At 44.6% G+C, this 15840-nt stretch overlaps 1 protein-coding gene across 10 annotated transcripts in view; it reads left to right on the top strand.

The window, feature by feature from the left end:
- TTLL5 (tubulin tyrosine ligase like 5) overlaps positions 1 to 15840 on the top strand; it is a 178375-nt gene that overhangs the window by 93591 nt on the left and 68944 nt on the right. For all 10 annotated transcript variants that reach the window (XR_003093381.1, XM_025200719.1, XM_025200705.1 and 7 more), the window contains one exon: positions 9675 to 9826. Coding sequence is in view for 9 of the 10 variants with exons in the window: in XM_025200719.1 (XP_025056504.1) it covers positions 9675 to 9826 (152 nt within the window). In the remaining variant the exon portion in view is untranslated. The remainder of the gene's footprint in view (positions 1 to 9674; positions 9827 to 15840) is intronic.

The raw sequence follows: 15840 nt of genomic DNA, 5'->3' as shown, positions 1-15840 counted from the left end.
CACCCCCCCCCCCCTCCCCAAATACTGTGAATTCTCTAAAATATGGTGTCAGATTAAAAAAAAGTGAGGTAAATAATGCTCCTGAAGCTTTGGATCTGTGGGAGGTCTCTATCACTGGCTGGCATGAGGGCTGTTGCTGATATCTACCAGGCTGTAGCACTTTGTGGTTATTCATGTTAGTGAACAGAAGAATGTGTTGAATTGGTCCTGCTTTGTGAGGAGGAGGGGAAGCCTGGTGGGAGCTCTGCCCTTCTCCGCAAGGGAGAGTGAGATTTCAGGATTTGGCTATCATTAGGAATAGCTCCAGTTCCTCTAGCCAGAGAGCTTAATCAAAGGGATAACATCAGACCACCCAGGCAAAGGCCAGAATGAGCTGTCTCTGTCTCTGCTGTACAGCCTGCCAGTACCCGGGATCCAGCAGTCAGGTCTCCTGCAAATGTGCTGACAGATCTTCAAGGGGATGAGGCACTTTTCTTGCTAGATATTTTTCATTTGGAGAGAAAGTGAAAATTAGCAAAACCCAGCTGAGCTTATTGGACCTCTAGGGGAGGGGCGTAGCATGGCCAGCATGCAGTGGCCCAGGGTGACCTTGTGGGAATTGTCTGCTAAAGACCATCCCAGAATAAGGCCCTTCATTTGGGTATCAACTACAGCAGTGATCTCACCCAGGGCTTTACATCTCCTCTCTGCACTACCTCTCTCTCAAATGAACAGCCTGAGGCCCCCTTGTCCTACGTGTCCACAAAATAAACTCCATGTTTACACTGCTCAGGTATACATACACTGCTCAGATCCCAGTTAATATCTAGCTCCTTCCATCCCAGACCTGAGTAGAGTGTTTTAGGAAGGCTAAACAGAAATTAAACTGAGACCACAACACTTGGAAAATAGATGAAATCCAAGTACAGCTGTGTTATAGCCAGTGCCTAGTACGTTGCTGTGCTAAACCTGTCTCATGGAGTCTCAGACTGCCTGTGTTCTTTGAATAACCCTTTGGCTTGTTGTATATAGCTTTCTTCCTTAGGGGTGCAGGAATAGAGAATGGAGGGCATCTTCCCAGAAAGTTTGAGAGCTTATTTCACAACCAAAAAAAAAAAAAAGGAAGAAGACAGTAGGGATAAAGTCTGGGCTTTTCCGGATCTCTGTCTTTCAAAACTGTTCTCTGCAGGATTGCAGGGCCCCCCTATGCTACTCAGCCTCAAGCTGTTCACACAGAGACTGGGGTTACTTCTAACAGTGCTGACTTGTAGCATCAGCAATAATATTACTAGTCTCAGCAGAGGTTGTAGGAGGAGACAATGTCAGTGTGGTTTCTGCAGTTCAGGAATTAAGCCTATCCTGCTGCTCTGAGGCTCCAAAGAGATTGGGAGCAGAGGCTTTTGTTATGGTGAAGCAAGCCCTGCAGTTGGCAGATAATCACCAAATGGGCCAGCCTGAACAGCTAAGACCTCATGTGAAGGATTACATCCTGATCATCAAACATTTGGCTGCTGTGCCCTATCAAAATCACTCCCACTGGGAAGTTCTGAGGCAGAGATTGCTTATATGAGAGCCTGACTCTTTAGGAGAAGCAAAAAGCGATTTCAGCCATCCACAGCAGCATTTTTTTATTTTATTTTTTTATATTGTTAAATGGATTCATACGCTGGAGACGCTACAAAGGAAACTTTGAGTTTGTCAGGTTTCCCAGGAATGTCTCTGGCAGGTCTTTGTCTGGAACGTTTTCTGGAGACTGGAACACTTGTGCTCTGTATGCATATGTATATTCTGTAAGATGGTAAGCTCAGTGAGCAGAGAAGGAATGTCACAGGCCTTTGGCCAGATCAGGCTTGGTGCGCGCACAGATTTCGCACCTCCCAGCCCTGTAAGCCCAGTTCTCATTTTTTCTGGCTGGTCTTTTCAAGTGCAGATCTGTGCACAAAATGAAACTGCCTTAGAGTAGATTTGTACTGGCTGGGTGTGGCCAGCAAGTTGACCTGGGTTATGAGAGGATGACCCTGGAGGAGTGTGTACACCACGTGGTTTCCCTGAAAGGTTTTTACTTGAGTGTATTTCGTGCCACTATTCAAACAGTTAGAGCTGTGGGTTTAGTAAGAGGTTGGTGGTTTGGGGTTTCCTTTTGCTCTCCAGAAAAGAGGCAAGTTAAGATCCAATGATGTTTCCCACGCTGTGATGGCCTGTTGGATTCTGGCATCTCAAAGCATTGAGGAAGGCGAGGCAGACGGGCTGGCTCCGCTATTACTGGAGGAACTGGGATCAGTGTTGGGCCAACTTAGGCTTGGCTTTGGCCAGAAATGCATATGGCAGCTCTATAGTGAGGCTTGGAAAATGCAATACTGATCTGCAGTGTGGAACAAATTAATAAACAGTAGTCACATTATTATATCACCCAGAATTTCCAGTCCAAATGATTGATTGCTCCTTGAAGGAAAGAGGAGGAGAGATTCAGTCAAATAAATACAGCTTCTACACCAGGGGCGGGCAATTATTTTGGGCAGAAGGCTGCTTGCCGAGTTTTGGCAAGCTCTTGAGGGCCGCATTGGTAGCCCTGCCCCTTGACAGATGCCCCACCCCTGGTTGCTATCTTGTGATTGGAAGTCCTGCCCCCTAACCTCTGATCTTTGCCACCAGAAGTCCCTCCCTTCCCTTGCCCCCCGGAAGTACTCCTTTCAGCAAGAGGTTTTGCCATCTCGGAACCAGAAAAATACCAAATTATATTCTAAAAAGTGAACACGTACAGTATTCATTAATTTGGTTTAAAAAAATATTTTGTCCTGATTTACATGCATTTGTGTAGCATATATAGAGGTGATTGCACAATAGCTTAAAATGAAGTTTTACTCTTGTATATTGCGGGGGGTATAGGCTTGTGGAGGCTGTGCATGTGGGGGTGTGTGTGGATATGTGGGGTGTGGGTGGGTATGGGGTTTGTGAGGGGCTGGGTGTGTGGGGAGATGTGGGGGGTCTGCATGTATGGCAGTGTGAAGGGGGTGTGGGTGCACATGTATGGTGGGGTGTGCGTGTTGGACTCAGGCTATGAACATGCACATGCTCTGCCTCGGCACACGTGTGCCCCCCCCCCCCATACACACACACACACGTACCAGTGCCACCCCGTGTTCCCCGGGTCCAGGGATGTAGGGGGCAGCCAGGTGTTGCTGGAGCAGGAAGTGAGTGAAATGGCTGGGGGTGGGCAGGGCTGTTCAGTCCTGCTGAGGCTTCCCCTGGGTCCTACTGCCCGTCCCTTGTCAGCTTTGATGGGTTCCATGGCAAATTAATATTAATTAAAAAACATTTTTTAGGGGCCCCTGCAGGCTGGATAGAATGGCCTGGCGGGCTGGATTTTGTGCCCCGCCCAGCCCCCCGTTCTACACGCACTTGTTTGCAGTATTTTTTTTATCAGTAAAGTGTTGGTAAATGCCCTTTGCCCCTTGAGATAACATTATATCAGTGGTCTATTGAGGAGGTTTTTTGGAGGAAAGGATGGTGTTCCTACAGGTCAGTACAGGGAGGTCATTCCATGCATGAGGGGCTGTGTGAAACTTTTTGTTTGAATAGCTGACAGATGGGCAGACTAGGCTGACACTGTCAGTGGAACCATATATGACTAGAATGGACTAGTTCTGGTGATGGCCCTATCCTGAACTCCAGCCTTCTGCTATTCCAGTCTTGTCCCTCTGTTCTGGGGAAAGAGGTATCTTTCAGATGTGCTGGAACATAGGCTCTGCACAGAGAAATCTGGAGTCATCCCATCTGCAGCTGCAGAACCCTTGAAGAAATTAACTTCCATTTACCTTTATTCACCTCCCACTGCAATGTCACGGCTTACTCATTTTAACCACTATCCACTGGCAGAAGGTAGCAGGATCAAGTGCTCCGTCTTTTCCATGGTGCTAAAGTCTCAGCTTTTATGGCAGACCTAGAAGTCTTCATAAGGTGTGAAATTTTATAGTTATTCATTTTGCTAGTGGAATATTTCCATATTTAAGTGCAAGGAGTTCTGTAGGTTGTTTTGGAAGAAGCCTTTTCTACAGTCCCTGGTCTAGGTCAGTGGTGCTCAACCTTTTGGCACCAGGGACTGGCCTGTGGGACGGGGCTTAAGCCCTGCCAGTCTAGGTCAGTGGTTCTCAACCTTTTTAGACTCAAGGTACCTGTCAGAAAATGCCAGCTCCTAGTTTTTACTTATTTTTGACTACAGAAAAATAATAGAGCAAATTTTCTGTTGCAAGAAACACAAAGACCACAATGGGTCAGAATGTTTTTAATGCTACAGATTCCTATTTGAAATCTCTGGATTTATCTTGTAAATCATGTTTTTGTACCTAACAACTAACGTTGTGTGGCACACCTTGTCATCCTTGGAAGGATGTCGAGGCACCCTAGGGTGCTGCAACACCCTGATTGAGAATCGCTGGTCTAGGTACTATAAATTGCCCTTTCACTGTCCCCTAACTTCCAAGTAAAAGCTTACCTGTTGCTAAAAAACTTCCCTCCATCTGAAGCTGTGTGGGCAGTTTCATTAGGTAAGTGGGAGGATTAGTAATGATTATCACCACTAGGAGAATCAGAGCCAAGCTTCTGATCACAGATATTGTGTTGCAGGGTGCCCCAGGAATTCACCAAAGCAAAGTCCTGACAGGCTAATTATAGCAGCTGAAAGCTATCAGAGCATGGATCAGTAACAAGCAGTTACACCTAACCGGGTGGGCTGGCTGCAAATATGCCCCACACTTTCTATGGTGTTCTCAATCTCTCCTTCTCTCTGAATTTGTTGCATGTATTTAATCCAGTTGTAATTTAAACACCTGTCTAGCTGGAATGTGTGAAATCTGCTATTTGTTCACCTGTTTTGTCTGGAAAGGCAGCTTTAAAATAAACAAAGATAGGCTATCAGAGGGAGAACTGTACCAAAGTAGCTTGCTAAGGGTGAAGGAGTGATACAGCTATAACTAAATGCACCCTGATATTGGTGTGTTGAGGAAAGAGTTGAATAGATGTCCTCTCAACACCAGTCTTCTCTAAGAGAGTTGTGATCCCTGCTACTAGCTAGTTAGGAATTGCATATATCCTACTGCATTTGTCACCATGGCGCACTTGTTTTGGACTGATCTACCTGTTGTCTCATGTCTTTTTAGGACTGTATGGTTATTGGGGGGGCAGGTTCCATCAACTATTAAATGTGTACAGGACCTAATACAGAGGTCCATGTAGTTTGAGGCTTTTAACTGCTACCACAATATACATATTCAGTATTAACATAGTACTACAAAAGGCCTTAATACCACCTTCTGGAGCATCAAAATAACGCTTCAGTCAGTGTTATAGGACAGTAGCTGGCAATGTTTTTGGGCAGAGTGCCAAAAACACAACCTTGACTTGTAAGATGCTCCAGAGGTGGATGTTGGGGGAGCTGTGAAGGGCCCGATACTTGTTGTGGCAGCGCAGCCACAGCCCCTTCACTGAGGTGTGAGTACCAAGCAAAATGCCTTTGTGTACCACACTCTGGCATGCATGACAGGGGTTGACTTCCCTTATTATAGAACTACTAGTGAATTGCCCATCAAGAATGATGGGGGGAGGCGGGGATGTAGTGCCGCCACCCCCGCACTGCTGCCACCTTCCAGGAATGGGGTGGGGGGAGAGGGGAGCTTGCCCCACTGTTGCTTCTGCTTCCCTCTGCCAGCGGTGCTGGCCTCTCCTCCTCTACTCCATCCCTGCTGTCATGGTGGTGCTCCACACTCTGATTGGTTGTTTCACTAACCAACCGGAGTGTTCTAAGAGCGTTACAGACAGACAGACAAATGGACTAACCCCTTTATTCTTAAGCCCTTTATTATATAAGAATTGATGGTAGTCACATATAATAAAACGCTGTGGGAAGCAGCAAAAGTATTCTGATAGTCAAAAGTACTCTTGAAAACAAAGTTGATGACCTGACACAATTTGCCAGTGCCATTGAACTGATTAATAAAAACTTGTCGGTATGCAGGTGCATGAGCGGAATAAGTAAAAGACAAGCAATAGATGAGTATAATAATACACTATAACAATCACCTAACTGACAAACAAAATTAACTAAGCAGCCATAACTATGGTAAAAGCATAGCAGTGGCTTTAACAGTGCTTATGAATACAAGTGTAGCATTTGAGATGAGCATGAATTCAACATGAATTATTGGCACAGTACCCTTACACACATTAAAAAATGCAACTGCAGCCCTAGGTTAATTTATAGATACAGGACCAATATTTGAAACAAATGACAGGCTTTAAAACCATTTTTATTCAAGTTCCATAGAGAGTTATCATGTTACAAAACAGTATCCATTTTGAATTGGTTAGAAAGAAAATTGCCCGTGGTGCCAAAAAGGTGTTCTTTTAAGCTTTGTTCTTTGGGTGGAACTATCATAGTAAGAAAATTCCTTCTCACTTTACTTTTGTTTCATAAGCCAAAAGTAGTATCTTAAGGGGTGTTCTTCGAGGCAGAAACTTTTGTACCAATGTCATCCAGCTTCTCATTGTACGATTGCTTCTTGTTTTGTTTTTTGATTGCTTTTAACAATGTCACTCAGCGGTTCCCAACCTTTTTAGACTCAAGGCACCCCTTACAAGATTTGTAGCACCCCTCAGAAAATCCTAGCTCTTAGTTTTCACCCATTTTTGACTGACAAAATATACTAGAGCAGTTTTTTGGTTGCTGAGAACTCAGACTGCAGTAGGACAGAATATTTTTAACACTATATATTCTTATTTGAAATCTCTGGGTTTATCCTGTGAAACATGTTTGCATACCCGAGTGCTAACCTTGTGTAGCACCCTGGCACCCTTGAAAGGATCTCAAGGCACCCTGGTTGAGAACCAGTGGTCTAATTTTTATAATTTGAGCTGAATTTCCCTGCTGGGTGTTTTGCCAGCAGAGACTATTTATAGAAAATGTTAGCCAAAGCAGTTCAGGTACTTCCACAAGCAGGGGGCTAGGTAGAAATATGTTTTTGGTACAACTGTTTGAGAAGCTATAACTCCTTTCTTGTATTTGACAGGAGTGACTTGAAATTTTGTGGGTTGGGTAGATTTTGTGTCTGGGATGTGTCTTCTATCATCCCTGTGAAAATCTAGTCTCTGTCTAGAGACTTGCTATAGCCTACCAGCTAAATTCCGTTGGAAACATTCCTTAAATCCCATCCCTCCACACTAAGGATGCTCCAGTTTGGGCTGAAAAGAGCTTTTCCTGCAGTTGCAACTCTGGACCATAGGAGACGGAAGGATCCCTGTTTTCAGTGTTCACAAGGAGCCATTTCAACCTTTGCCTAGGCTGAGGCGGTATGGCAAAGGAAGCTGCTTGACTTGAATTCTGACTCATGCATCGGGTAGAGGGAGTTAATTGGTCGAAGAAGGAATAGTGGGCAATGGGAAAACTAAGGTTGGGAGGGGAGACTGTAAACCAGTGAGGCAGAAAAAGAGTGTTTGGAGGGAGACATGTCTGACAAGGATCTGGGATGTAGTAGATGATCTGGAACTTAATGGGAAAAGAAACTGGGACAAGGAGCCTGAGGATGGAGACTGATGCTGGGCTCCATTGGGGATAGAAAGAACGGGCAGAGGGAGGGTCAACTGGAGATTAGAAATAGAGGAAGACAGATTGGTGCATATAGGGACAGATAACAATTGTAGCAATATCAGAGGATACCAGTATAAATTCGGATGCAGTTACATTTGAACGATTCTGTAGCAGTACAAGTGTGGCAGAACCACTGCAGCCCTAGCCCTGTTTCATTCTCGGGCTGTCTTGTCTCCTGCATTCCCAGTGAGCCACTCCAACCCCTGCACTAGACTGAGAGAGCATGGTAAAGCTGCCTGACTTGAATATGGGGTAGGGAGCTGTGTTCCCCAAATAGTAGCTCTCTCTCCCTTTTTGAAGTGGATAAAAATGCATTTGTCCAAAGCCTGGCTGAGGAGGAAACAAAGGACTGTCTAAAGTAGAGTGGCTGAGTAGAAGAATAACCGAGGACTGAAACTAGGATTAACAGGGCAAGAGACTGAGTGGAGACTGGGATTGACTAGGTGAGAAGAATAGCACTTGGACAGGAGTTGAGGAGGAAGAGACCGGAGGAATCGAGCATAGGGGAGATGGGTGGAAGAGTCTGTGCCCACTAATAAGCACTCCCCTACAGAGCCTTTGATGGAAGCCAAGATTCCTGAATTTCACCCAGTGCACTAACCCTCCCATTGACCCACATCAGGGATGGCATGTATGCCTGCATTCAGCTACTCCATTTGCTCAACTAGCAGAGGTCAGTGCAGTGGATATAAAGATTGCAACCCTGCTGACAAACCTTTTGTGCGTCAATATGATATCATATGATGGCATTCAAATGGATTTTTTGTTCTTGTTTTAATTTAGGAAATTGCATGTAAGTAAATAAAAATAACATCGTTAAAGTTGCAAAGTCAAGTATTCGGATTTAGAAACGCACAGTAAATGATCTCTTGTGAAACATTTTGTTTAAGTGATTTGGCTATCATCATATAGGAGCTCTGTGGCAGAGATAGCTATGAGATTGCCTCTTCCCTTCTCTCAGTTCATCGATTCATTCACTGCATACCTTTCAGCTGCTACAAAAAATGGGGCAGGGATCCTATAGACAACAGCCTCATTCACTATATAGCCCTGTTTCATCCCCAGAGCAGATGAGTTCTGTGCTCTGAATGAGACGGGTGTCATGAAAAAAACATTGTGTGATCAGGTAATTGCAGATTGTATTATAATGCATGCCCAGAAGGCAGATGAATTAGTTCCACAAACAGCTTTAATTTTGGCAGTTCCTGAATCGTCAGTGCTTTGTTGTGCAACCTTAGTAATGTTCTTTTAACAGAGCTTTTAACAGAGCTTTTTACATAATTGAATATTATGGCAGTCAGTACAATTGGCCTATTGTGCTGGGTACTCTTCAGACATGCTAACAGACAGAAATTATTCAAAGAGTTTGCTTTCTTAAGAAGAAAAGTGGCACAAAAATGGTGATGGGAGAAGGATGCAATTGAATGCATTTTTATATTTTAAAATATACTTGCAATTTTATTATAATTTTGCTAGAGCAAAGGCGGTCCCATCCACACCCCCAATCCCAACAACAGTCATTAATTGATTCCTCTTCTTATATGGATGAACAGCTTTGTAAAGATGTGATGGCAAACGTCTCTCATTTGCAATAGAATTTGGTTGAATCTGTATAGAAGATGCCTATGATGATGGGTCATTTATAAATATGCATATATAGAGAGAGCTTGCTCAGTGACCCAGGTTATGGTAAATGGGCAGAGAGAGGCTGGTATGGTCATTTGCACTATGCTAGAGGGAAGTGGTGGGGGAATGTCTGGCTGAAAACAGATTAGGTTTTTCATGGTTTCATTGTTCTTGACTATCAGTCTTTTGTCTCTAGGGTTTTTTTTGCCCTTTTGCCGTTGCCCACTCCACTACATACTGCCAGCACAATTTTAGTCCCATTCAGGACCTCCTTTCTCTAGAGAAGAAAGGAAAATTTCTCCAGAAGTCTTCTTTTCATTATAAGACTCTGTACTAGTGGGTGGTCCCTTTAGCTGTATGTTATTCAGAACCACCTGTTGCTGCTCCCTTGTCTGTGTTGTTTCTGATCTCTTTTTTTGTTTGTTTTTAGTTTACAAACCTGAACCTGGCAAGTGCAGCCATAAGCAAAGGGAACACAGCCTCCCCTCCCAGTCACCACTCAGCACTTAGCACTAGCGGGTCCTTATGGGCTGTTCAGTCGGACACTCGCATAGTGGACAGCAGGCCCTTCTCAGCAGTCAGGTAAGTTAAGCTGCTTACCCTTCACTTGTTAATGGAGAAGACTGTGCAGCACAGCATCCAGGAACTTCTTCTCAGACTTGCTGACTTGTTGCTCTTGAGTACTTTTCAATATATAAGGTAACAATTCCCAGCATTTCTCCAGCACCACTACCAGAAACAGCTTATGAAAAAGGACCCAAATCGCAAGGTTTGGAAGGGGTTTGGGTGCAGTAAGGGAAGGGTTGGAAAACTGGAAATAGTGGTGGTAACTCTTTAGACAATGTCCATCTGAGCTCTTTTGACCTCCTTTGGATCTGGAAATCTGGGAAGACTGGGTTTTCTCTGCTGCTACAATGTGTGTGCCAGGTATAACTTATTATTTGGCAGAAAGGAATCTCTAGTAGGTCCTGAGCTTGGTTTTTCCTTGAATGTAAAACTTAGAGAGTTTGAAGACAAAAGAAAAGCAGTAGGGAACCCCTTTCTTAGAAGCTTCCACTTGAATAGTCCCCTTTTTTCCCTCATTTTTCTAAGCAAAATACAACACAGAAATTTGCATTAGTGGTTATTATGCCCTGGGGCTCTTAACAGAGGACTATGTATGATTCTGTAACGGGGATGACTGTATGAGTCTTGAGAGTGGTAGGATAAGACCCAGGGTTTCTGAATGGGCCTTTCATTGGTGTTAGTGGCTAGGAGCTAAGTGGGTATGCTGTAGTCTACTAGACTGAGTGCAGGACAAGGATCCAGTTACTTTTGAGTCCCAGTCTTTTCCTGACACCAACATCCTGCACCCCTTCATGAAAATTGCTTTTCTGCCTTCTGTAGAGTAGGAATAATGAGTCTGACCCCCTCAAATGCTTGAGCTCTGTGTCTAAAAAAGCTCTGCGCAAGTCCAATTAATGTTTTATCACTATGGCCTGATGACTGCTAGAAGAGGGAGGCAAATCATAAGAGGTGTCCTATGGGGAAAGATTATGACCTGAGTAGTCCTTTTTTCATCAGTCTGTCTTCCCCATCTGTAGAAGAGGAATGTGAGAAATGAATTCCTGGCCTTCGCCTGTCCCAGTACACTGTTTGCCTGTGGGGGTTAGTGTGATTGAGAGGCAGTGATTCCGCTCTTGGAGCACAGCCAGGGGAGTTATTACCTAATCCAAATAAAGAACTTATCCAACAGGTGTACAGCCTGTGAGAGGAGCAGAGGACAGGCAGCCCTAGTGCTTCTGTTTCCTCCTTCACACTGCCTGTACCAGTGGGGATGAGCTGCAGGCTTAGCAGAGAAAGCAGCTACTCCTTAAAGGACTCTTTCTTTGTACTGCTGTAGGTCTTACGATTTCGGCATCACTCTAAAGTAATTTCATTGTTAAAGGCTGCACATGCAATACCTGGTCTGCACTCCTCCACTGTCTTAGTGCCCTGAACAACATTTTACACTGGCACATCAAGTAGCCCCAGAATTGTTGCCTCATCTACCATTTTGGTTATTTTAAACTTTAGACCTATTTAATTGTGTACAAAACCCTGTCTTGCCAGTGTTAGTGTAAGATTCAGTCATGGTACATTCAGTGGAGCACTTAGGTCTCAGGCACTGAAAGAACACCCCTTGGACCTGTGGGGCTTCTGGCTGCAGCTGGCACAGCCGCTGTGCTGATGTATCCAACAGCCAGGGAGTTAAGAATACTGCTGCTTAACCCCTGTTACTGACTGCTGCCAATTTTAGTCATCAGCTGCGATTGAAAGTACTAAATTCTCTAGCAGCATTCACACCTTGGGTGCTGGCAACACTGACACAATGGCTCTGGCAGCTGCAGCAACAGGGGGTTGACCATTGGTGAGGTTAACTCCTTTGCTGCTGACAGCCATGGGCAGAAGCCCTGTGGGCTGGATGACCCATCACCATAGGTGAGATACAGCCTGTAGGCTGTGTTTGACACCCCAGTGTGCTGCAGTTGATCCTTTTGGTTTAGAGTCATAGCTGACTGATGTCACATCTCCATAGTTACTCTGTTGGATACTGGAAGTGTTTTTGAAAAAAAGTGTCTTCCTAATCTGTTTCCACAGGACATAGGGTCTCAGCTGTGGAACTCATTGAGAATATCTTGTCAGTGGGCCCTTTATTTTGGGCAGGTAGTAATATCTGGCCTTTGCTGACACACAGAAGTCCATCTGCAGCTCCAACTCGAGCATCAGCATATAAAGCTCAACACTACAGCTTTCTAGTGGTTTCTTAGGTAAATCTGAAGCCCTTCCAGTGTCACTGGGGCTTGGTTTCAAAGATCTGTTTCTCTTGGAAGGCCTGGGACTTACACTTTTCATACTGCTGGGCTTTTCTCCTCTTTAGTTCCCACTTTTCCAAAGGTGGTTTACTAGTATGTTCTCTTGAAAAGAAGCTAGATTTCCTGTAGCCAAAGGGCAAACAGGTTCTTAAGTTATATTAAGAGACAAGTAGAGACTAATACTGAAAATACTATAATGCCACTATGAATTAGTGCTCTGTCCTCACTTGGAAATCTTTGGTCACTTTTTTAAAAAAGAAAATAAAGCAGAAAGAGAAGATACTACTGTAGGCACACACAAAAGACTATCTGTTTTAAGAAGACCCAAATGGTCCTTTTTCACAAAGAATAATAACTGTAACTGAAACAACAAACACAAAACTATTAAAAGGAATCATTCATGAAGTACACAATTAACCCATGAAACTTGCTGCCACTCACTAAAGCCAAGCGATTAGTAGGATTGAGAAATGGAGTAAAACTCTGTTTCTGTGGCTTAAGACAACCTCTATGTTTCTGTGGACATCTTATTGTAGAATCTTCTTTTAGGCATCTGGGTTGTTGGGATAATTTATTACTTGAAAAGGATTCTGGGGCGATCAAAGATTCAGGGCTTGGGCCCTGTAGGGTCTTTGTGAGACTTGACTAAAGTCAGAAACTTTTACAGCTACTGAGAGTTTTAACGTTTATAGGGGATTCTTTGGATTTGCCTGTAGTAGCTGCCTCCCTGCCTCATTTTTTTTCTACACATTATATGGGCAGTCTTTCTGGCAAGGGTTCTCCAGTGGAACAATCTATATCTTTTTCTTTAAACCTGTCTTGGTTTGTGAACTTGTATAAAGCAAAATAATGCTGAGATGTATCATTTGGAGGAGGGTGGAGGGCAAGAACCTCTGAGTTCAAGTTTAAGAGGTGTTTCTTTTCCACTAGGATAATAAGCTGTATACGCCTTTTCCTTTCTTTCCATGGATTCTTTGAGTCCTGGGGAGGGAGAAAATTCCCTGGTGTGGCAGTCAAGTGGCTTGCGGAGCTATGGCCAGTAGCCCGAAATGGCAGGTGGGTACTTTTGACTGATGGAGCGGAATTAGGCACCGGAGCGTATTGGTTGTAACAAGATTGTTTACTTACACCGTCGATGAACACAGTGCAGGTAAAGAAACTGGCTTAGGTTACGGTTACAAATGTGACGAGAGCTCTTTGACGCGAACGAAACGAGATGTTAGTGAACGGCTTATCGAGCATGCAGGGACCGGGTACGTCAGGTAAGTTGGTGATGGGGAGTCGTTGGTGGGTGATCAGTCCGCCAAGTCTACTCCAAGGTGTATGCGGAGTTCTCCAACTTGGGCGGAAACTGCTTTAACTTTTATATGGTCCGTAAGCCAATTACTAGTCGCCAGGCAGGAATAATTTGGAACCAGCCAATGGGTGGCGCATGTTCAAACCATGCAGTCGTTGGACTTGGCGGGATTTTCCCCTGTGCTGGAATTTTCCACTATGATGTAATAGCGGAATTTCCCACTGTCGTATAGGCATCAAATCAATGGAATTTTCCACTGTGCCATAGGCATTCAATTACTGGGTTCTGACACCTGGGAGAGGCTAACATAACCTTGTTCTGATCTTGGTTCATCAGCTGTGGTCCTCAGACCTCCTGGTGATATCTCAAGAACCTGCTGTTTTTATTCTTTTTGTGTGATCATGTCATGTTCTCCACTTAGTCCCAGATCACTTCAGCTGTTGGTTTTAATCTTGGGAGTTACCTTGTGAAGGTTCTTAGTGTGCAGAGGGTGTGAAACAAATGCTGTAGGAGACCTGCAAAGGTAGAAGTATACCTTACACATCCCAGATCCAACTTCTTTCTTGTAATCCCTCCATCACTCATTGGAAATGAGAAATTAGTGCTTTTTCTCTTGTGATTAAAGGCAGGGCCTTGTGTCCCATGTAGCAAGAGTCTGGAATTCGGGCATCCTCCCCTAAGATGATTTATCTTGGTTACTCTGTCCCCCCGCCATTTTGTTCTAGTCAGTTCAGTAATTTTTACTGTGTTTTGATTTTTCTGTTGAATTTAATTAAATGCATTTTATTCTGAGTGCAAGTTAAGCATCCAGCTGGTTGTAGGTTTTTATATTGTCAAATAATAGTCTTGTAGCAGGAGAAAGGCTGAAACTTGTTGACTTCGGTTTGCAAAATTGGCCCCAGATATTACCTTACCTTGAAGAGAGTTAGAGGTAATGGCTTTGTTTGTTAGATCCAAGAGGCATTTGTAGCCTTTGATAGGGGCAGAGGTAGGTACATCTTCCCCAGTGTTGACAAGGTCAGAAATGATTCTGAATTCTGGAGTTGTGAAACTTGAATCTTGTGTCTCTAACTACATCCAGGAATGGCAAATAAGCACAATATTCTCAAGGGGGTGGGGAAGGGGAGACAAGGTGTGCCAATAATAGACAACCAAAGCCCAGAAAGAAGCAGGGGGAGAGATGTTATTAGATTCTATGAGCAGGGCATTGGCATGGGGGGATGGCAACAGGGGTATGGGCTTTAGGTTCCCTGCTATAAGAAAGGAGAGAATTCTGGGTTATCTGGAGAACCACTGACTGATTTCTCCCCTGCCTGGTTCTGCTGGTGATTTTTCTGTGGTGTTTTCTTTCTGGTAGTCTAAACCTTGAGATATGATATGGAGTGTCCTGCCCTTGGGCTACTTATTTAGTGTCCCACAGACCCATGTGAGGGCTGGGACTGCCTTTCCACCACCTTGTGCTGTGCTAGCCATGTGGTTATAGCTCAGGTGGGTGCAGGCTAAGTCGGTGGCTGAGGAGCCTGTGTTGCACTGATTGCTCCCAGAAAAAATGAAAGTTGAGAGTAGTGGTTGCTGAAGGCTACACAATAGCCCCTCAGTTCAGTCTTAGCAAACTCTTCATTGACCTTCACACCTCCCTAGTGAGGCAGAACAGAAGTGCCAGCAGCTAGGCCCACTCACTCTAGCATTGGCAGCTCAGCGTTATGTCTGTTACATCCAGCCTATGCCTCTGTCTCCCCCCTTCTCCATTTCTGCAAGAAACAGAGGTTGCATTTGTCCAAGGAGCCATTTTATCCTGGGACAACATGCAGTTGTTCAGCTGTCCTGGGACAATGGACATGGACAAGCACTAAAATGGTTCACAGAACAAGAAGTGCTAGCAGTTTGTCCCAGGACATTGCAAAGTACATCTGAATGGTTGTCCTGAGACTGCATCATTGAATCAATGGCTGAAAAGGGGCAGTGCATTTGGCTGCTCACTAAACCCTGATTGGAAGGGCAATGTGTGTGCCTGCCAGTGTTGGGACAATTTTGTTTTCCAGGGACAAACACAGGCACAACTTGCAGTGGGACAAATGCAACATCTGTTTCTGCCCTGAGGGCAAGGCTGCTAGTGAGCTGTGTCTCGGCATTAGGCAGCGCTTTCTGTCTGCTAGTGATATCCTGACATCAGTGGGAGCCAACCTTTTTGTCAGGCATCCCAAGACTGGCTCCACAGCCTCTCCACTCCCATTGTTTTTTCCTGCCTGATCAGCTTGCTTTGCTTTCCATGCCCTACTCTATTTCTGCCCAATCTGCTGCTCTGCTTCCTGCTGTCTGCCTTGTGCTGCTTCCCTGATTTGCTGCTTTACTTTCTGCTCCCTCTCATATCTGCTATAGAGTTGCCTGTCTCCTCCCTGGTCTGCTGCATGCCCCACATGTAGCACACATGCCGTAAATTAGCCACTCTTGCCCTTATACAATCC

This window comes from Alligator sinensis, unplaced genomic scaffold, assembly GCF_000455745.1.
Source record: "Alligator sinensis unplaced genomic scaffold, ASM45574v1 scaffold280_1, whole genome shotgun sequence".
Taxonomy (NCBI): domain Eukaryota; kingdom Metazoa; phylum Chordata; order Crocodylia; family Alligatoridae; genus Alligator; species Alligator sinensis.
The sequence above is the reverse complement of the archived record's forward strand: the minus strand, read 5'-3'. Positions and strand labels throughout refer to the sequence as shown.